Consider the following 22113-nt stretch of genomic DNA (forward strand, 5'->3'; position numbering starts at 1 on the left):
GGAACCTGATTTTAATGAAATTTTGAAGTCAAAACGACAGTATCATTCGTCACACTAATTTGGTTGCATAAAACTAAAGGCAGGAATCTATTTAGTTTACCCTGATTTTTTCCAAAAAGATATGTTTTAATTTTTCCATGTTTATACTTTAATATTTGAGGAAATTAAATTACTAGCACTTTGTTTTTTGTTTTTTTTTTCATTTTTTATTCCTCCGGCCCGCATAAATATGGGAAATATATAATGTGGCTCTTACATTGAAAAGTTTGGAGACCCCTGGCCTAATGAAATGACTTCCGTCCTATTTTCCTATCATTTCTTTTTCCGAAATTAATGGTTTTGGATTTTACAACCTGTCCGTTTAGTGCATTAAACTTTCCTGCTAGTCATACAATGAAAGAAAACCTTTATAACGTTCTTGTAACTCATCGATTCTCATTGATTGTTATTGGTACTCATTTTGAACATCTCTTTTTCCATGTTGTCAATTCCCGTATTTTGTCTATTATCCCCCCTTCCCCCCTCTCTCTTTCTCTATTATCCATTTCCATTGTCCTTCAAAAACATACCTTCAAACACCCCCCAAAGGATACCTGATCAACCAGGCTGTGATTCATAACGTCAGACTGCTAGCAACCGCGTCCAACAGACTGGTTGACCAGTCTAGCAACGAGTAGGCCTGGTCGAAAACCTATATTAGAAAAACATATATTAGAAATAGTACGGGTACCTGAGGTGGTCCGCCAGCCATACCTCCTGCCCCTCGCCCCTCTAAAGGAGACGATGTTTTTGGTAGTAATCTCTCTTGTGGAACTGTGTCAGAGGCGTGTTGGGCAGTTCACAAATACACATTCTGTCCAGTCTTCTCTGTCTTGGTTTATTTTTGTTACTTTATCATAGAATTCCTGTAGGTTTGTTAGGCATGATTGCCTTTCCCTGATCCCATGTTGGCGCTAGTTTATATATCAGTTTGTCACAAGGCGGAATGTTTGTCAGGAATACTGGTCCCTCTGTGTGTGTGTGTGTGTGTGTGTGTGTGTGTGTGTGTGTGTGTGTGTGTGTGTGTGTGTGTGTGTGTGTAAAATAGACGGATAGCGTGCACGCCGTACATGGGGACTGGGAGGGCCACACACAGCAGTGCGGCCAGCACCTTCACAAGACCATAGTGCAGGTGACCGCCGCCAGGTACACACTTGACCCTGCCCGTCCACCATCATGTTCCTTCCTGTACCAGACCATCACCCCCCCCCCCTTGAACCTGACCCCCCCCCCCCACCCCCCCTCCTCGAACACCAACCTTGGAGATTATGGAAGTCACATTATGTTGACAGCCCGTCCTCCAAACAAAGACCCAAAAGTGATTCCATGCACCCGCCAACCCCCCAGCTGTTTATGAATGAAAAACGGTTTACACACGACTAACAACTGATGATGTCCGAATACTTCCGGAACAAGTGCTTCACTGACGAATTTTGTTCGAACCACGACGCTGTAAATGCTTCACCCACGTACTACAAATACAAATAATCGCCAACAGAACCTAAACACCTAACCTAACCTATGCCTATATATGCACAATATGCTATTATAATATTTATTTATATTTGAAGAAATTCGCGTTTTGAATGAACAGCATGTAAAAATTTATGAATGCATCTGTGGGGTCGACCGCTGGATGTAATGGACTTGAGTCGAGGACGGGTTGTATGTTGGAGAGTTCTGTGGTCCACTAATCTATTAAGCATTGCAAATAGCTCACCTTGGCCAGTTTACTTGTCTGGTGCTCAAATATATTGCACATCCCATCCTCTTAAAAATAACTTCACTTTTGGCTCGTATGCGCATTATGGCCAAATTTGGGCGCAATTTGAAATGAAATCGACTCACAAAAGTGACGTACTGTTCCGTTTTCTGTTGGAGTCGTCCGGCTTACTCGGCAAGCTTAGAAGAGGAAACTTTCCATTAACGTTTTTCATACCGTTTTGAAACTTTATGAGAATTTCCTGCCCACCTAACCTACCAGAGGACCCTTAACTTACTGTTGTTGAAAAAAAAAACAAATTTTAATTTTTTTTTTAATTTTCAAATTACGTCCATATTCGGCCATACGAGCAAACGGCCAAAAGCGACGTACTTTTTAAGAGAACGGGTTGCAGTGTGCAGGGTTTGGCGTGTGTATGAAGTACTAGGAGCTACTGTTGGTAAAATGACCAATTATTTTGTACGAGGGTAAATGGGGGCTAAGTTATAATATTTATGTAAATATATTTATGCACGATTTGATATATTTTTCAGATGGCGGCCGTGGACGACCCAGAAGCGAGTCTCCGAGCAAGGCTCAAGCAGGGAGCCCCCGCGGGCCCCCACACCCCTCAGGCTCCACAAGACGGACACAAGGTTCCTCTTAACACACAGACGGCCCTCTCTACCAAAACAGGAACTAATAGGTTTGATATGTTGGGTAATAGTAATCATTAGTTATACACACACAAAAGTGTCTGCTTTTGTTGTTTCGTGTTAATTTACGGTAGTAAAGAGCGCGGTGTGCAGGGTAAACATGTTAAGAAATTACAATATCAGGCTTACCATATCAATAATGACACTAGCTTACCACATATGTAAGTTGCTTAGCTTAGAGACTGTATACTTGTGGTCGGTCTCGAACCCTTTGATGATGTACCAATATGCATGAAGTTTTACAAGAGTGTTATGTGTCAGGTACGTGAGCAGGCTGGTGTGGGTGCCGCGCATGACGCCAGAGAGGTTCTCCACCACCATCGTCGTGTCCACCCAACACCCGACCTTCACTGACGCCATCTACATCAAGGTATTAACTTTGTTTACGAGTACAGTATTATGATAAAATTTAAGATTATATATATAGGAAGCGTTAACAGATTGAATTGGCACCTATAAATAGATGTGTGGCTTGAAGCACAACGATATTCATACGAAATTACACTAATGTGATGCGTTTTGAAGGGAAACCAGATTAAATTACAATAATGTGATATATCCATGAGGAAAAAAAGACAATAAGAGGGTTTGAACTCACGTCTCTGGACTCCTCCCCGGAGACACGCATTACCCACTATACCACAATGACCTAAAAGATATCCCAGCCTCAGGTTCTATCCTGACATACTATTTTCTCCTATCATCCTTGTGTAACTAAGGGTCCTCTTGGTCAAAGGGGTTTGCACATATTGCATAACAAAAGGTTAACAGAAACAAAATTTTATTTTTTAAACTCGTCTGCCTAGTATGAATGTTAAGTAATTTTACATATAACCTAGTTTACCTACATGTAGCCTAGTTTATTCTAATTTCAACTGATAAACATCCTGACAAATAATTGGAGATGAGTTAGTATAGACCAGCCGCGGGTTTCCTACCTTTGTCATGGCTATTGTACCAATAGAAAGTTCTGGGACCAGATTCACGAAGCAGTTACGCCAGCACTTACGAACCTGTACATCTTTTCACAATCTTTGACGGCTTTGTTTACAATTAATAAACAGTTAATGAGCTCCGAAGCACCAGGAGGCTGTTTATAACAATAACAACAGTTGATTGGGAAGTTTTGAATGCTTGTAAACTGTTAAATAAATGTAACCAAAGCCGTCAAAGTTTGAGGAAAGATGTACATGTTCGTAAGTACTTGCGTAATTGCTTCGTGAATCTGGCCCCTGGTGTCTATGCATATTTTCGTAGGCTGTAGGCGAGAGGCGGTCAAATAGCTCAAAATTCCCATTGTTAGGAACAGAAAGCCTGGGCTTAGGCTAACCGATGTCTCACTGTACCCTAGGTCAGGCCAACAATTGACCTCCCACTTGGATGCAACCCACAACTGCTTAGCCACTGGGTAACTATTTACTACTAACTGAAGAGACGACTCGGGTGAAAGGAAACATGCTCAATCGTTTCCGTCTTGTCCGATAATAAAACCCGGGTCCCCTCTGTTGTGAGCCGAGGATGTAGACTACTGTGCTACAGAATCCTAATAAAAATGGAACTCCCTCATAAATTGTTCCCTGCAAACATCATCCGTTTTCTTTCAAGTTATTCTTTGCCACACATTAATATTTAACGAAAATACGTTCATCTTCTCGAGGTCATATCTTGAGACGATTTCGGGACTTAGCGTCCCCTGCGGCTCGGTCCCTTTCTTTGTTACTCACACACCTAGGAAGCTGCCCGTAGCAGCTGTCTAACTTCCCAGGTGCCTATATACTGCTAGGCGAACAGGAGCACCAGGGTGAAAGAAACTCTGCGCATTTGTTTCCGCCTCCACCGGGGATCGAACCCGGTACCTTCAGGACTACGAATCTGAAGCACTGTCCACTCAGCTGTCAGGCCACATTACTAAATATAATCAACACAAGTATAAAAGTAAGTAATTATCAAAAGAAGGCACCAAACCGGGAAGGCTATGTAGCACCATCAAATGTGCAGAATAATCAGAGGGCACTAAATATCACCAAGGATGCCAATATGAGAACAGAAATGCATAAGGCGAACGATATCAAAAGTATCCGACTTCGCCAAAAATTCTATCGGGGAACAAGCGACTGCGAGGGACGGTCGGAAAGCAAGACAAACAGCTCGTCCTGGAAGTCAGGACATTCAACAAGGATATGTACGACTGTAAGAGGGACAATGCAATTTGGACAATAAAGAGCAGGGCAGCTACTCCATTAAGTGACCATCAGTTAAGCGAGTATGGCCAATACTGCAACCTTCGCCAGAGCCGTTTCCCATTCGCCGGTTACTGTGGTAGGAGGAAGGCCATGGGGGACACACTACGCTTAAGAGTACGCAGTTTGTTACCAACAACCCTGCCAACTGGGCAAGAATGGAGGAATGAATAACTGGGTAAAAGTCGGAATAAGGTATACCTTTATGGGAGATGGGACAAGAGCGGACAGCTTTCCTAGCGGCAGCATCTGGACGCTCATTTAAAGAAACGCCAATATGGCTAGGAACCCAGCAAAACTCTACTGATTAAATTTACTGGAGATAAGAAACGGCCAATGTTGAATCTCGACAACCACTGGATGGACCGGATTAAAGGACCCTAGAGCCATGAGGGCACTAGCGAGAGTCAACTACAACCACAAAGAAGGATTGACAACGAGAAAGCAGGAGACAAAGAGCATAGAGAATAGCATAAAGTTCTGCTGTGAACACGCTTAGTCTCCGGAGGCAGGCGACACATATAAGTGCGGTCAGGAAAAACAACAGAGTAGCCTACACCGTCCGCAGACTTAGACCCATCAGTGAAGATGGAAATGAAGCGGGAATGTGAAGAAAAGTGTTCAAGGAAAAGGCGTTTCGGAACCATAGTAGGGGTAAAAGCTTTAGTGATACGGGTCAGGGATGTACAAAATTTAGGAAGGGGAACCCTCCACTGGGGCAAGGATGGAACAATATGAGGAGGAACATCGCTAATACGAATCGAGAGAGAATCCTGTAAGTGAGATAACTGGACAGAAAGAGGGAGGTGGTGAAGAGGAACAGGAACTACAGGAGGGGTAAATGTCTAGCACGACAGAAGCGAGAGTAAGGATGTTGTAAGGACCGCGCAAGATAGCGAAGACAGTAGCGATCACAGCGGTCCTGAAGAGATAAGAAGCCAGTGTCAACATACAAGCTGAGGGCGGGAGTCGAACGAAAGGCACCAGAGCTGAGGCGCAACCCAGTATGGTGCAAAACATCAAGACGGCGAAGAGTAGGAGATGCAGACGAGTAAGCAAAGCAACCATAATCGAGTTTAGACAGGACGAGAGAGGAACGTAAAGAGAGGATCATGCGCTTATCCGCTCCCCAAGAAGTATGGGACAAAACCTTAAGGAGGTTAAGGGCCTTAGAGCATTCAACTCGGAGGTAAGAGATATGGGGTGACCAAGACAAACGAGTGTCAAAGATTAACCCCAAAAGCTTAGCGGAATCCCTGTACACAAGGAAATGACCATAAAGCGACAAAGAGGGACGAAGAACGACACACTTCCGAGTAAAAGTCATAGCACAAGTCTTAGACGTAGAGAACTTGAAGCCATGATCGGTGGCCCAAGACGACATGGCATCAATCGCAAGTTGAAGCCGCCGTTGAGTCCTCGCCTGACAACGACTCCCAGACCCGGTTATACAGACTCAGCAAATACCGAGACGTGCATGGAGGGAGATGGCGAAGCATCTCATAATGAATGTCACCAGAGCCCTCTGCCATAGAACCACAGAGGGCCAGGGCAGACTGAAGTTCAGAGAAAGAGAAGGGATTGTTATAGGGAAGTCTGAGATTGGATGAGATTCAAGAACAGGTTTACAAAGAAGGAAAAACTGAGGAAGATGAGAACCAGAGCTAACATGAAAAGTGGGGAATCCAGTTCGGCTGCAACCTGCACCGGGTCCGCCACAAGAGTACCACGGATGTGAAGGACTGGCGAGACATCGGGAACGAACTTACCCGCTATCTTGTGTATATGCTTCCAGATCTGTGGCAGAGGAGTTTCGGACGTAATGGTGGAAACATAAAACTTTTAGTTTAGCCATACGGATGGTCCTACGGGCCACCGCACTCGCCTTCCAAAACAAAAGAAAAGAATCGGCCGTCTGCCGGCGGTGGTGTCTCTTTCAGGCTGCATGCTTACATAGGACAAGCCCGGGCACAGTCCACATTCCACCAGGGAACGCACTTCCGCGTGCCCAGAGAGGTAGAGCGAAGAATAGAATGGAGGGCAGCGTCAAAGACGGTGTCATGAAAAAAAAGGAGGGCGCGAGGGAGAGGCAGAATGGAGAGGTTGGAGAGAGTAGCTCGGATGGTAAAGAGGTTCCAGTCTGCCTTGGCAAACTGCCACCTAGGGGAAGGAGAGGGGAGGGTGAAAAGAAAAAAAAGGTAACAAGGATGAGGAAATGGTCACTGCCATGGAGGTCAAGAACCTTCCATGAGAAATCCAAGTAAAGAGACGGCGAGCAGAGAGAAAGATCAAGACAGGAAAGGGTCATGTGTGAGTTCATGAGTCCAAATGAGTGGGCTCACCAGAATTCATATAGGATAGGATAGAGAGGATAAATAGTTCAAGAAGGCGACCCCGGGTGTTTGTCAGAACATCACCCCAGAGGGATATGTCGACAATTTAAATCACCCAGCAGGAGCACAGGCTACTGCAAGGAGTCCAGTAGGTGTTTAAGATCAGGAAGAGAAAGCAGGACATTTGAGGGGAGATAAATGGAACAAACCGTATACCATTTACTCACAAAGACTTGGGCAGCAGAACATTGGAGAGGCAATGGAAAAAGTAGGGGGACGAAGGGAATATCAGAACGAATCAAGTGAGCAGTAGAGTTATGGGCCCCAACAAAAGCTTGGGGGGGAGAAGAGAGAAAGGAATAGCCACGGAAGCGACCAGGGCGAGCACTAAGCATCGGTTCCTGGAGACAGACACAAAGGGGAGAAAACTGTGAAATCAGAAGTTGGAGTTCATGGAAATTGGTGGAATATCCACGAATATTCCAATGAAGAATAGACCGACAAAATGAGAAAGGACAGCAACAGAAAACAATGAAGAAACAAAGGGTAAAAAAGGAACACAGCATGTTAAAGAAGCTCAGGATCAGCGATCATCCAGACTGCTGGAAGAGTGATGGGACAGGCGGCGTGGAGAGCTAGGAGACTGGGAGAAGGAAGGGGAAAGAAGATCGGAAGGAGATGAGAAAGAAGACTCAGGAGACATGACAGACTGTGTAGAAAGAAGGGTAACCCCAGACAGAGAGCAAAGTCAGGGTTAGGGGGTATGGGTAAACTGAGTAAGGATGGAGGGAAGGGAGTGGGAGGACAGACCAGAGGCGGATGAGCAGGGTCCGGAGAAGACAACCGAGAGTCAAGGACAGCAGGAGGAGGAGGGGCAGAAACCGGGGAGCGCATCTCAGCAAGGGCAGCAACCGAGAGGGAAGCGGGGGCCAAAGAAACCTCCATAGCAGGAACAGGGGGCTCGAACACCGAAACGGGAAGGGGATAGAGCAATAGAGTCAGAGGTGGGGGGGCGAGGAAGAAAGCGAAACCTTTTTACCCGCCGGGGAGGAGGAAGGAGATGAGCCAGGCTTTCGCTTCTGACTCAGAGACAGGTGTGCCAGCAACAACATACTGGGCAACAGACTTAAGTGGCTCAACAGGAGAAGAAGAACGAGAGCGAACAACACGACGATCAACCAGGTATCAACCAGATCGCTGGAAGAGTGATGGACATCAGCCCACACAGACAGGCGGCGTGGAGAGCTAAGAGACGGGGGAGAAGGACGTGAAGGAAGATCAGAGGGAGATGAGAAAGAAGACGCAGGAGACATGACAGACTGGGTAGAAAGAAGGGAAACCCCAGACAGAGAACTAGGAGGGGGACCCTTCAGGACAGAACGTAAAGGAAGAGGGAAGGGGGAGGAGGAGGTGGGCGTGTCCGGGTCTAAGGGCTGGAAACAGGTTGTGAGACTGAGGAAGGTGGGAAGGACGAGGAGAGGAAGAGCGCAACACAGTGAGCATAAGAGACGCCAGCGTAAGGGAGGAGATGGCAAACTTGGTGCCTCGCCTCAGGAAAAGACAAACGTTCCTGGTGCTTCAAGTTAAGAACGGCTTCCTCAAGCTTGTAATGTATACACGCGCAGGAGAAGGTAGGGTGGGCCTCACTGCAACTGAGGCAGCGAGCCTGGGAGAAGTGCACTCTGACTTAGAGTGACCTTCGTCCCCACACAAGGGACAGAGAGAGACAGTACTGGAGCATAGGAAGGGCACCATGCCCAAACTTCCAGCACTTATTACAGAGCCGAGTAGAGGGAATGTACTCCTGAACGAAGCATCTGGCACCAGCAAGAATGACAGAGGGCAGAAGTGTCCTATCATCAAAAGTAATTTTCACAGCCCAAAGGGGCTGACGGCGACGACCGCGAGGGGGACGAGTAAACGTGTCCACCTGGAGGACAGAATTGCCCTGGGCTTCAAGGATATGCTGGATATCAGCATGGCAGTCCTTTAGAACTCCGGTCGCAACATGGTATGGGAGGAGAATAGTGCCAACACCGGCGTTTAACCGAGCGTTCTTGGAGACCTGAACAGAGGTCTCGCCAATGCAGGATAAGGTGGCCAAGTGAGTAGCTGCATCCTGAGAAGCAGCAGCAACGACACGTGTACCGAGACGGGTGGGGTTGAAAGTAACAGAGGCATCCACGGAATCAACAAGGTGCCTATGGAGAGAAAAATCGTCAGGAGGAGTAGAATCTAAATGATGGAGGTCAAAGTACTTAGTCCATTTAGCACGACCAAACAAGGCATGTTACGAATTAGTATGGTAAGGGATCGTGTGAGTGTGCCTACTGGTGGGAGACGGCGATGAGAACCTCCAGAGAGAGAGAGAGGGGTTAAAAGGCACAGTAGTTACAATGAGAGATGGAAGCCGAGCCAGGGGTGCAAGTTGGCCACCGCTGGGGGCTTAGGGTTCAACCCAACCACAGAGGAGGGAGGGGAGCCGAGGAGAGTAGTCAAGAGGGTCAGAGGAGGAGCTAGGTCTGGGCCCAATGTAAGCAGGGGCTACAGAGCCTGGTCTTCCAACACAGTCCGACTCAGGGGCCTAGTCGCCCACACCACGAGCCTGAGAAGTCATAAGAGGAACAGGAGTCATCGACATAAAAACAAAAGGAAAGACTTTCATTCAACAAAGTGCCCCCCACACCCATCCACGAAGCCACAATTAGAGGACAGAACACCCAACAAGAGACATGTTGCCGGTCTTGCCAGGGCCTCCCAGGGGTGTGTCGTGAGTATACTCCTCCACAAACGCCACCTTAAGAACTGTCAGTCCGCCGAGATCAAGTTCAGTGACAAAAGAAGGATTGACAATAAAAGCATCCCCTCGCTTGAGACGTCGGGTACCACAGTTCTACGGGTGAGAGAGTATGCCTATTCAAACACCTGGGCGCCACAACAGAAGAAGTCCAAAAGAATAATCAAGACTGGCAAAAGGTCGGTGGAAAATGACAATTAGAAAGGAGAAGAGGGACGGGGAGAGAAAAACGAAACACAAAGAAAAGGGAAAGAGATCCGGCACAACTGGAGAAGACGGCAGCAGGAGCATAAGGCTCCAAAAGGCCAGAGGACTGACCCAAGGAGCATCACACACTGCCAGCCGCCCACTATTCCCCTCCACGATGACAACGGGCAGGATAGGGAGGGGCCTCAAGTATAAAAAAAAAAAATAATTAATAATCTACTCTTTTAAAATTAATTAAGCTTAATGAAATTTATATAATGGTTGGTAGTGATAAATGAAATATTTGCTATATATATTATTAGCTGTACGGAATTTGCCTCGCCAGAACACACCTTGTGGTAGCTCGCGAGTCCGCCTGGAGGGAGCCAGACACCACTGAAGGTAGAGGCAGCTAATTACGCCAGCACATTCACCCTAGACACTCTGGTGAGCTGGTCATGTATGGTATTATTCTTGTGCCTAATATTAATTCCAGCTTCGTAGTTTCACTAACAACACGGTAAATATATAATGTTTACTGCTTTTATTAACAGTTTCATGTTGGCATCTACTCAAACCGGTTACTTTGGCCTCGACATTACCTTAATATGTTATGAATCAAATGTTTTGTTTATCGTATTACAAATTCAAATAATACATACCAATGTTAGTTTTTAGTACAAACAGTCAGTTTCATTTATCGTAAATGAGTTCAATAAATTATATAACTTACTATTTTAGCTTGTATATAAATACCATTTGGTATGTATAAAATTATATGTTATTAAATGTCAATATAAAATTTCCTATATTTTTAATCATTTTTTTAAATTGAAAAAATTCATCGTTATATATATATAAAAAAAATCTACCTAGCATACGACCATCTGAGATAAGTCTGTGGATATCCTCCTCCTTTCAAGTTCAAGTATGTTTACCGAGATAAGAAAGAAATACATCTCAAAGGGACAGAGTAGCTTAGGCTATTTCTACCCCCCTTCCCCTATCCTCCTCCTCCTCCTGTTAGACTGAGACCTGTTCACGTCCTCGTTCACATCCGGATGTGAACGACAGGATAAAACATTTTCCTTGGAGACATCCGGCTCCATCCATGGAGCTCCATAAATATAATTGTACTGAATCATGACAAAGGGTCCAGGCAGTACAGTCGGGTCGTTCCCAACGCATAATCGAGAATTCCGGGTTCGAGTCCCGAGCGGGACAGAAATGGTTGGGAACATTTCCTTCCACCTAATGCCTCTGTTCACTTAGCAGGTACTCGGTAGTTAGCTTGTTGTGGGTTGCATTACTGACCCCTAGGCAGGGTCAGTAATTCGACCTTGTGGTGGGGGGGGGAGGGCGGACTTGATGTAAGTCTAATGAGTATGAATATACTCTGGCTTCCTGTCCCCCGACACAATGAATTATTATTAATATTATTATTATTATAATTATATTTATGCTCCCTCTATCACCATTTCTTTCATCATTCCTACATTTCTTTTCACTCTTGGTTGATAGTAACAGCACAAGTGACATCGTGCATTCTCACAATTTTTTATGGTATTACCATTTCGTAACGGGCTTTGTAACTACAATTAAAGCGTCGTAATATTGACGATGTCTGTGCATCCGCTTCGATAGGTTAGGTGGGTTGGTTAGGTTTGAGCGTTACTGGTTAAGCAAAACATCTGCATTTATTTTTTACCGAGACTCAAATGATGAGAACGATGCTCGCCCGCCGGAACCTCGCGCCTTCACTCTTCCTGTCTTGTATTCTTATGTGGACCCACTCTACACTCTCCACTACACTAGCAGCAGACTGTAGACCCACCCTACACCCTCCACTACACTAGCAGTGGACTGTGGACCCACCCTACACCCTCCACTACACTAGCAGCAGACTGTTGACCCACCCTTCACCCTCCACTACACTAGCAGCAGACTGTTGACCCACCCTACACCCTCCACTACACTAGCAGCAGACTGTTGACCCACCCTACACCCTCCACTACACTAGCAGCAGACTGTGGACCCACCCTACACCCTCCACTACACTAGCAGTGGACTGTTGACCCACCCTACACCCTCCACTACACTAGCAGCAGACTGTTGACCCACCCTACACCCTCCACTACACTAGCAGCAGACTGTTGACCCACCCTACACCCTCCACTACACTAGCAGCAGACTGTTGACCCACCCTACACCCTCCACTACACTAGCAGTGGACTGTGGACCCACCCTACACCCTCCACTACACTAGCAGCGGACTGTGGACCCACCCTACACCCTCCACTACACTAGCAGTGGACTGTGGACCCACCCTACACCCTCCACTACACTAGCAGCGGACTGTTCACCCACCCTACACCCTCCACTACACTAGCAGCAGACTGCTAGTGAAGAATCGTTGTTACAACCAAGTACACATTTTACTGTTGAGTTAAACAGAGGCTACAGTTAAGGATTTGCGCCCAGTAAATCCTCCCCGGCCAGGATACGAACCCATGACAAAGCGCTCGCGGAACGCCAGGCGAGTGTTTTACCACTACACCACGGAGACTGTAAAGACTGTAGAGACTATGTCAATAGCAGTCTCCGTAGGCGCAGTGGTAAGACACTCGCCTGGCGTTTCGCAAGCGCCTTGCCTTGGGTTCGAATCCTGGCCGGGGAGGATTGACCGGGCGCCAATCCTTAACTGTAGCCTCTGTTCACCCAGCAGTGAATGGGTACCTGGTTGTTAAACGATTCGGCGGGGTCGTATTCCGGGGAAATTAGGGTTAAGGACCTTGCCCGAAACGCTACGCGTAATAGTGGCTTTACAAGAATGTAAATGTAATGTAAACTTGCAGAGGAGCTGTGTTCCTCCCAAGCTTTAAGCTTACTTTAAACAGTGTTATTCTCTTTTTCGGGCACTGTACATCAACGTCGAGCACAGACACCTGGTACCTAGTAGCCACCCTCATTACCACACCCCCGATTGATTGATAAAGATTAAGCCACCCAAGAGGTGGCACGGGCATAAATTGCCCGTAAACCACACACCCTGTTGCTGTTCAAGATTCAGCTACTAGGAACAAAACGGGCCACACACCGATTGATTGATGAAGATTAAGCCACCCAAAAGGTGGCACGGGCATGAATAGCCCGTAAGTGGTGGCCCTTTTGAGTCATTACCAGTATCAATAGATTGAAATTGAAATTGAAATAAGTTTATTGAGGTAAAATACACACAAAGGGATGAGGTAGCTCAAGCTATTCTCACCCCGTTCAGTACAACGTGTTAATACATACATAGACACACATCACAAACAATAAACCTGTTACCAAACATTCTGAGAGATAAACATGTACATTTCCTCCTTCACAAGTGGTATGGTATCAGACGTACACAAATACTTTTATGACCTAGTTATACGGATAATTCAACAAAATATTACAGTCTTGGTGCAAAATTCTTATATCTCTCAAGAATATCATCAACCTTTCCTTTGTGACACATCCAGGCTATTTGCTCAGGAACAGTCCTTATCTCAGTGTTTCTATATACATTAATTAACGGACAATCAAGAACATAATGGGCAAGGGTGTGAGACCTTAACATACCACATAGTTTACACTTCGTGTCATTATCATGAACGCCTATCCCATATTCCCAGTAATATTTGTACCCAAGCCTGAGCCGCATGTACACAGAGTCACTCCAAGCATTTCTCCTTTTACCATAAGTGAAATGGGTGTTTTGACTCACATACATGTAGTGTTGCATGGTTAGACTTCTCTCATACATTATCCCTCTCCTCTCCACTCCTGCCTGTGCCTGAATATTTCTGATTTTGCTTCTTATTTGTCTCATTGTGAATTCACATTCAATGTCCATTTGTGGTTTTGATGTGGCACATAGATGATACTGGAGATCTGTGGAGGTGCGACTGCACCCTGCGTGACGGGAGATGATTGATTGATTGATGAAGATTAAGCCACTCAAGAGGTGGCACGGGCATGAATAGCCCGTAAGTGGTGGCCCTTCTGAGCCATTGCCAGTATCAAGAGCTTGATACTGGAGATCTGTGGAGGTGCGACTGCACCCTGCGTGACGGGAGATGTCTCCCGTCGTGAATGTGTTGAGAGAGAGAGAGAGAAAGAGAAGATTAAGCTACCCAAAAGGTGGCTTGGGCATGAATAGCCCATAAGCGGTGGCCCTTTTGAGCCATTTCCAGTATCAATAGATGATACTGGAGATCTGTGGAGGTGCGACTGCACCCTGCGTGACGGGAGATGTCTCCCGTGGCTAATGAGATGAAGACGTTCAGTCTGTCGTGACGGGAGATGTCTCCCAGTCGGGCCACACATCGATTGATGAAGATTAAGCCACCCAAAAGACCACACATCGATGATGATGATGAAGATTAAGCCACCCAAAACGTGGCACGGGCATAAATAGCCCGTAAGTGGTGGCCATTTTAAGCCATTACCAGTATCAAGAGCTGATACTGGAGATCTGTGGAGGTGCGAATGCACCCTGCATGACGGGAGATGTCTCCCTTGTGAATGTGTTAAGATGAAGATGAAGCCACCCAAAAGGTGGCACAGGCATGAATAGCTCGTAAGTGGTGGCCCTTTTGAGCCATCACCAGTATCAATAGATGATACTGGAGATCTGTGGAGGTGCGACTGCACCCTGCGTGACGGGAGATGTCTCCCGGACCAAATGGTGACCAGATGGTGTGTGTCGCCGGTGTGAATAGAACTGATTGTGTGTGTGATTGATTGATGATTGATGAAGATTAAGCCACCCAAAAGGTGGCACGGGCATGAATAGCCCATAAGTGGTGGCCCTTTTGAGCCATTTCCAGTATCAATAGATGATACTGGAGATCTGTGGAGGTGCGACTGCACCCTGCGTGACGGAAGATGTCTCTGGTGACCACACATCGATGATGATGAAGATTAAGCCACCCAAAAGGTGGCACGGGCATGAATAGCCCGTAAGTGGTGGCCATTTTAAGCCATTACCAGTATCAAGAGCTGATACTGGAGATCTGTGGAGGTGCGAATGCACCCTGCATGATGGGAGATGTCTCCCTTGTGAATGTGTTAAGATGAAGATGAAGCCACCCAATAGGTGGCACGGGCATGAATTGGTAAGTGGTGGCCCTTTTGAGCCATCACCAGTATCAATAGATGATACTGGAGATCTGTGGAGGTGCGTCTGCACCCAGCGTGACGGGAGATGTTTCCCGTGTTTTAAACAGATGAAGAAGATGAAGATGAAGCCACCCAAAAGATGGCACGGGCATGAATAGCTCGTAAGTGGTGGCCCTTTCGAGCCATCACCAGTATCAAGAGCTGATACTGGAGATCTGTGGAGGTGCAAGTGCACTCTGCGTGACGGGTGATGTCTCCCATGAATGTGTCCAAGATGACGATTAAACCATCGAAAAGGTGGCACGGGCATGAATAGCCCGTAAGTGGTGGCCCTTTTGAGCCATTACCAGTATCAAGAGCTGATACTGGAGATCTGTGGAGGTGCAACTGCACCCTGCGTGACGGGAGATGTCTCCCGGACCAAGTGTGTGGACCACACATCGATGATGATGATGATGAAGATTAAGCCACCCAAAAGGTGGCACGGGCATGAATAGCCCGTAAGTGGTGGCACTTTTAAGCCGTTACCAGTATCAAGAGCTGATACTGGAGATCTGTGGAGGTGCGAATGCACCCTGCATGACGGGAGATGTTTCCCTTGTGAATGTGTTAAGATGAAGATTAAGCCACCCAAAAGGTGGCACGGGCATGAATAGCTCGTAAGTGGTGGCCCTTTTGAGCCATCACCAGTATCAATAGATGATACTGGAGATCTGTGGAGGCGCAACTGCACCCTGCGTGACGGGAGATGTCTCCCGGACCAAGTGGTGACCAAATGGTGACCACACATCCCTGATACGTTGTTTAAATACTAAGAGGGGGGGCAGGAGCCCTACACCCCACTATGCGTTTATGCAAGTATATAATTATCATGATAAAGCGCTAATGCACGTATGGTCATTTAATACGCTTCTAGATAGACGTAAATACGAAGCATTTTGTATTAACGAAGACACTATAAATGGTATAACTTAGGCACTGTGATAACAAGACACAAGAAATGAATTAGTATATTAATAGGGGCGTATAAATGAATACCGGTGTATTGTAAAGCAGAACTTATACCATAAGCGCTAGAGATCCTCCCACCCACGGTCAGAGATACATAAATGTATAATACTTCTCAACAATTGAGCCAAATTGTCAAAATGTTTACATTACCTGTTAAATGTAGGAATGAAGTGATGTTGGAGGCTTATAGATTAATCCTACACGTTGACTTCCATAATTATCAGTGATGGCACTACCGGGAAGCGACGGAGAGCGGGTTATAGCACAAATAAGTCACTGGTTGACCCGTGACGGAGGGCAACTGACCGCTGGTGACCTTGGGGAAGGTAAACATTAGTGCTAAACAACGCACACAACCACCCTAATTACTCTACTGGGGCGCATCCGATCCCACGATCGTCGTCGCCCCTAAATCAACACAACAACAACATTACTCTACTGGTATTTATTGCACGGGATAGCATGTCTTGTCATAAAATATATACAAAATATTAATATGCTGTCATAAGTGACGCCGATATACGAGAACAGAAGTAAATAAGTTTATAGTTATATTAAATCAATCTAATATGTCTTTTAAGGGAATATTTCTACATTGCAAATCAAATGTGGTAATGATCATATAATCATGTACCTACATACAAATTTTAGATAAGTAATTTTTGTAATGCGATTACTTGCAAAACTATAAATTTTTGATCACTAAACCATGGGTTACTTTTTATATACTTTAGTAATTAATTTAAATTTGCTCATTATGCAGGCTCATTATATGCTCATTGCTCATTATATTGAAAAAAATCATCTGCATTAATTTGTATCGCTATATTATTACTGTTTCTTTAACAAAAGAAACCACGTTTCTTTAACAAACAAGTTAATGTTTATCGAAGTCTCACTATATTTCTGCGTTTTCAAAATTTATCTATATGAGAATATATTCAGATGTAACATATAACTAAACTAATGAAAACATAACCGGAGAGTTAGCACCATAATACAAGCATGTGGCTGTATTACTTTCTGTATCTTCCAGACATTTCAATATGAAAGGTCAAATAGACTCGTATGTAACACGGGAGACATCTCCCGTCACGCAGGGTGCAGTTGCACCTCCACAGATCTCCAGTATCAGCTCTTCATACTGGTAATGGCTCAAAAGGGCCACCACTTACGGGCTATTCATGCCCGTGCCACCTTTTGGGTGGCTTAATCTTCAGCAATTAATCTTCGTACGCGATGGTGATACAGACTCACTCGTTAGTCTGTATCACCATTGCCATGGTCACGATGCTTCCAAATATATCACTACAGGAGCTTGTGTTCCTCACTGTATTGTACCACCACACAGAGTTCATGTATACTTCATTATACCACAATATAACTCATCATTTTCCCCGGATGTCTCTATAACGTCTGTGTATGTCACTGTACTGTGAGCATAATGGGTCCCGGGTGGGATAGAAGTGGTTGGGCGCATGTCATATCCCGTAATGCCCCCTGATTGATTGATTAATAAAGATTAAGCCACCCAAGAGGTGGCACGGGCATGAATAGCCCGTAAGTAATGCCCCCGTTTACCTAGCAGCAAGTAGGTACCCAGGCAGCCCGTCCTGCTAAGGTTTCCCAACATCAAGACATTGTTGTACTGAAGTGTCCTCTCCTAGCTTACCAGAGGATGTAATAGGTTAATTTCGCGAGCTGTCCCCATTTTCTAGTACTGTACAATGATTTTTGGCCTTAGGTAGAGAGTATACGTCCAATTGCGATGCGTTTTATTAGGGGTACGGGGGGGGGGGTTTGACCTGGGAGTTAGTCAGCTTGTGGGGTTGCATCCTGGGTTGGGGGTGGGGGACCTCAATGTAAGCCTAACGTGTATAAATACGGTCTGGCTGCCTGTCCTCCGCTCAAGCAAAAATAAAAACGGAAGACCTTAGAGGTCTACGCTAACCCCATCAGCTCCATAATTGGTACATCCAGCCCTCCAGGGCTGAAAACCATCATGAAGACCCCCATCCATCCTAGGTATCTAGTATCAGTTGTTGATACAGATAATGGCTCCAAAGAGCCTCCACTAATGGGCTCATTATAGCCCGTGCTACTTGGAACTTTTTTGTTCCAAGTATATATCAATTAGGTAAGTAATTGTTGACCCTCTCCAAAAATTGGTGGGTGTTGTATATATGCAAGTGGTGTTTCTGGTGAGTGCTGTATAACACACAAATCACAATAGCGTGATGCATCAAATGAACAAATCCACAAGGGCCGTGACGAGGGTTCAAACCTACGTCCAAGAGCATCCCAGACACTGCCTTAATCGACTGCGCTACGACATGGTAAAAGAATTGCAACCAAAAGTTTTACTGCCTTTACTTGGACCCTGCAGCCTCTCTGAGACACAAACCAGGATTTTATGCAATTTCCCCATGCACTCGAGCTCTGTCAATAGGTCGTTCTACCTCTTCGCCCTTACTTCATTACACACAGAAATAAATTACACACTTGTTGCAATTCTTTTACCATGTTGTTGCACAGTCGATTAAGGCAGCGTCTGGGATGCTCTCGGAAGTAGGTTCGAACCCCTCGTCACGGCCCGTGTGAATTTATTCATTCGAGTACTGTATAGATTTGTGAGGGTTGGTGTAGATGGATGAGCACAGTGTAAATGGGCAAGCAGGTGGTGGATGGCATGGGTGTGTGAGACATTCTCAATATATATATCACACAGAACCCTCTTGGATAAAATTAACAAAAGTTACTGTACTACTGTATTGAGCTAAATGTCCAAATATCAAAAGAAGGTTCAGCTTAATCATACACATGGAAGTGTTGTAAGTTTCAAGTCAGTGCACAGAGGCATTATCAAGATATTGCATGCAAACCTTGTGGATAGAATGCAAATAAAAGTATCTAGGTAACTGCTGCACTGTTAAAAAAAAAAAAAGATGGGTGCAGCAACAGGTGAGCATCCAATATTGCCAGACCCAAATTTAACCCCTGAATTTTCTATTTGTTCTCTACAGCCACGGTATCAGGAAACACAGTGTGAAGAGCATTTATACCAGCTGGGACAGACTGTGGAATCTTACACGAGCCATTCTGTGGGTGGCCGCAGGGCCTCATCCATCTTGTTTACACCAGTGGCAGTTTTGTAAGCCATTAATCATTATTACCCTCATTTACAATTGTTATTATAAGGTGATAAATGGGCAGAGTATCAATATATTGTAACACAATATTATATTCGAGATCTTTTTAGTTTTGAATTCTAATTCATGCATCAAATAATATAGAATTTCACACTCATGGTATATACCACTAATATAGGTTTAAAATTGATGTGAGATACATCAATGAGCATCTAACTTTAAAACAAACCCAGGAAATTGCTTCATTGTGTCCGAACAATGATAAATATATATTTCCTGCTATATTTAAGTATACTTTACTTAGTTTGAATACACAAATTCATCTTTTAATATTTCCAGTAAAATTTCAGCATCAGCAAGCTGAAGGTGTTTACCCCTTCCCCCTTTTTCTTTCTTCTGAAGGCCATGTTAGTCTAAATCTGGGAACTAGATTTTTCCATTTTCAATCTGATATTTGTTCGAATGATCTTGGTACACTAGACCAAAATTACATTACCGGAGAAGAAAAATGTTTTAATCTCATCATCTCCATCATGTTGGAAAGTTGCATAATTGTTAATTTAAAATTCCATTTGTAATATTTGCAGAAATATGAGACTTTTTGTACAGTGCTGCATAGCATATTTACATGATTAGTAAGCCTACATCTGCAGAAATAATACTAGGTTACATTATTTAAGATCCTTTTTTATAGTCCTATTGAATAGTATATGGACTCTCAAATCATTTAATAAACATTTTCAATTAATAACTTTATTTACTGTATTGTATTATAACGTTTTGTCAAATTTATTTTCTTGATATAGTATTTAAAGGTAAAAAATATTTACTGCTACAGGGTATACAATTAATTCCTTTGACTGCAACTACATATTCAGTGAATGCTATAAATTGCAAGAGTGGCATTATTGAATGAACACGTTTAGAGTTGAAGAAAATGTACTAAGCCCAGTTGATTATTCAGCACAATTTCAGCCTCAAAGAACAGTTATGGTCTGTATGGTCTATGAGGTAAGTTTTCCCAAGCCTCATAGAGCCAGATTCTGGTCCTGACAACCAGTACACAAAGGTCGGTCTCAAGAGGCCTGGTGCATCTCCCTAAGATGTTCAGCACACTGCTATCAGCACATAGCTGCAAGGTTATGGATTATTAAAAAACAAACAACAAAAAACAGATTTTTGCAATATCCAATGAATAAAATCTATTTGCATTAATTTTTTTTTAATAAAACCGCACAAAAATGTCTAAATTTTCTACTAGAATTTTCTTCTACAGTACTGTATTCCATCTTAAGTTAGTTATAATAAGATTTAGGCCCAAAACCAAGCACTGGAACCAACTAGTTATTCAGTGCCCAGTTTGTATGTCTGGTGTTTTCCACTTAAGGTTATAGATTTCCTTCCAACTTTGTTATACAGTACAGTACTGTACTTAGATTATAGCTTCGTCTCGCTATCTTGTGTTTTCTCCATTATGATCCTTTTTTGTCATTACAATTTTCTTCTATCACTGCACCAGTCTGCTCCTTTATTTCATCTCTGGTCAAATTCTCTCTCTCTACTTGGTTAAGTGATTTGGTTTTTTTTTCTAAGAAAACTAACCCTGCACATTTGAATACAGATTAAAGTTATCCATTTCTATTAATACTGTACTTCACATTTAATAATTCTTAAAAATTTTATTACCTTTACCATATTACAATATCAAACAGAATAAATACAAATTCCTCTAGTTTTTTATGTAGTTTTATAATATTAATAGTATAAAGAAAACCACTTTTAATCTTTATTGTATTCAGTTTCCCATTACTGTTCATTGTTTTAATTGACTATAATTCCCAGCCTCATGACTATGCACATCCTGTTAAAACCATGTTTAGTGCACTGGAGCTGCCCCCCACACTTTAGTGTCACTTTAACCTGCCCCCCACACTTTAGTGTCACTTTAACCTGCCCCCCACACTTTAGTGTCACTTTAACCTGCCCTCCATCAACATGAGGCCAACACATTGAGTATCCATTCTTTCATTCCTTTATCAATTCTCTCTTACTTTTGCTTTGCATTTATTGCCATCACTTTCCTTCCAAAATTATTCCTTATTTTATTATGTTCCTTATCCTTTCTTCCTGATGTATTTTCTTCATTTTATTCTCCACCTTATCTGCCTTTGTTCTAGTATATGTCCTGAAGCTTCACTCCTGCGCCTCTTTTAAAATGTTTAAAAATAAAAGAGTGTGGCAGGTGTTATGTATGTCTAAGATTAATGTAATGTAGTACATTAATATATATAAAGCTTTACTTTGTATATTTAATTGCATAAAAATATTAGTACTGTAGCTAGATGTATACAGATTTTAAAAGTGCAATATTATCCAATGCTGGTAGGTGCTTAATCTTGATATCTGAAGTTAAAAGCTTTATTCAATATAACTAAAGTTGTTTCTAATGCAAAATGTATTGTAAATTTCTAAAATATATTGTGCTTATTGAAATGTATGTTTAATTTTCCTGTGATTTTTGTACTTTGCTTATTTGTTTATTGTTCGCCTCTGTTCACTTAGCAATAACTGGAAACGTGGTTGTAAACTGATTGGTATGTTATGTTCCAGGGAAACTAACATGGTACAGCTTCATGCAAGGTATGGGGAAGGAGCCTGCTACAAAAAAAAAAAAAACAAGTAGTTATGTTCCAATACCCACCAGTATACATACTGAGTGAAAAGTTTGTCAACAAATTTCCAAAATGCAAGACTATATCACATACAGCATCCCTGTGCTCCTCAAATTT

At 43.8% G+C, this 22113-nt stretch overlaps 1 protein-coding gene across 1 annotated transcript in view; it reads left to right on the forward strand.

Annotated features, from left to right (window-relative positions):
• The window catches only part of LOC123775299 (uncharacterized), a 74327-nt gene extending 52510 nt beyond the window's left edge, over positions 1-21817 (forward strand). Inside the window, exons 2-4 of the mRNA XM_045770331.2 lie at positions 2296-2447; positions 2719-2827; positions 19199-21817. Coding sequence (XP_045626287.2) covers positions 2296-2447; positions 2719-2827; positions 19199-19330 — 393 coding nt within the window. The 3' untranslated portion in view covers positions 19331-21817. The remainder of the gene's footprint in view (positions 1-2295; positions 2448-2718; positions 2828-19198) is intronic.
• Positions 21818-22113: the final 296 nt, after the last annotated feature.

The sequence above is a fragment of the Procambarus clarkii genome, chromosome 70 (genome assembly GCF_040958095.1).
Source record: "Procambarus clarkii isolate CNS0578487 chromosome 70, FALCON_Pclarkii_2.0, whole genome shotgun sequence".
NCBI classification, from domain to species: Eukaryota; Metazoa; Arthropoda; class Malacostraca; order Decapoda; family Cambaridae; genus Procambarus; species Procambarus clarkii.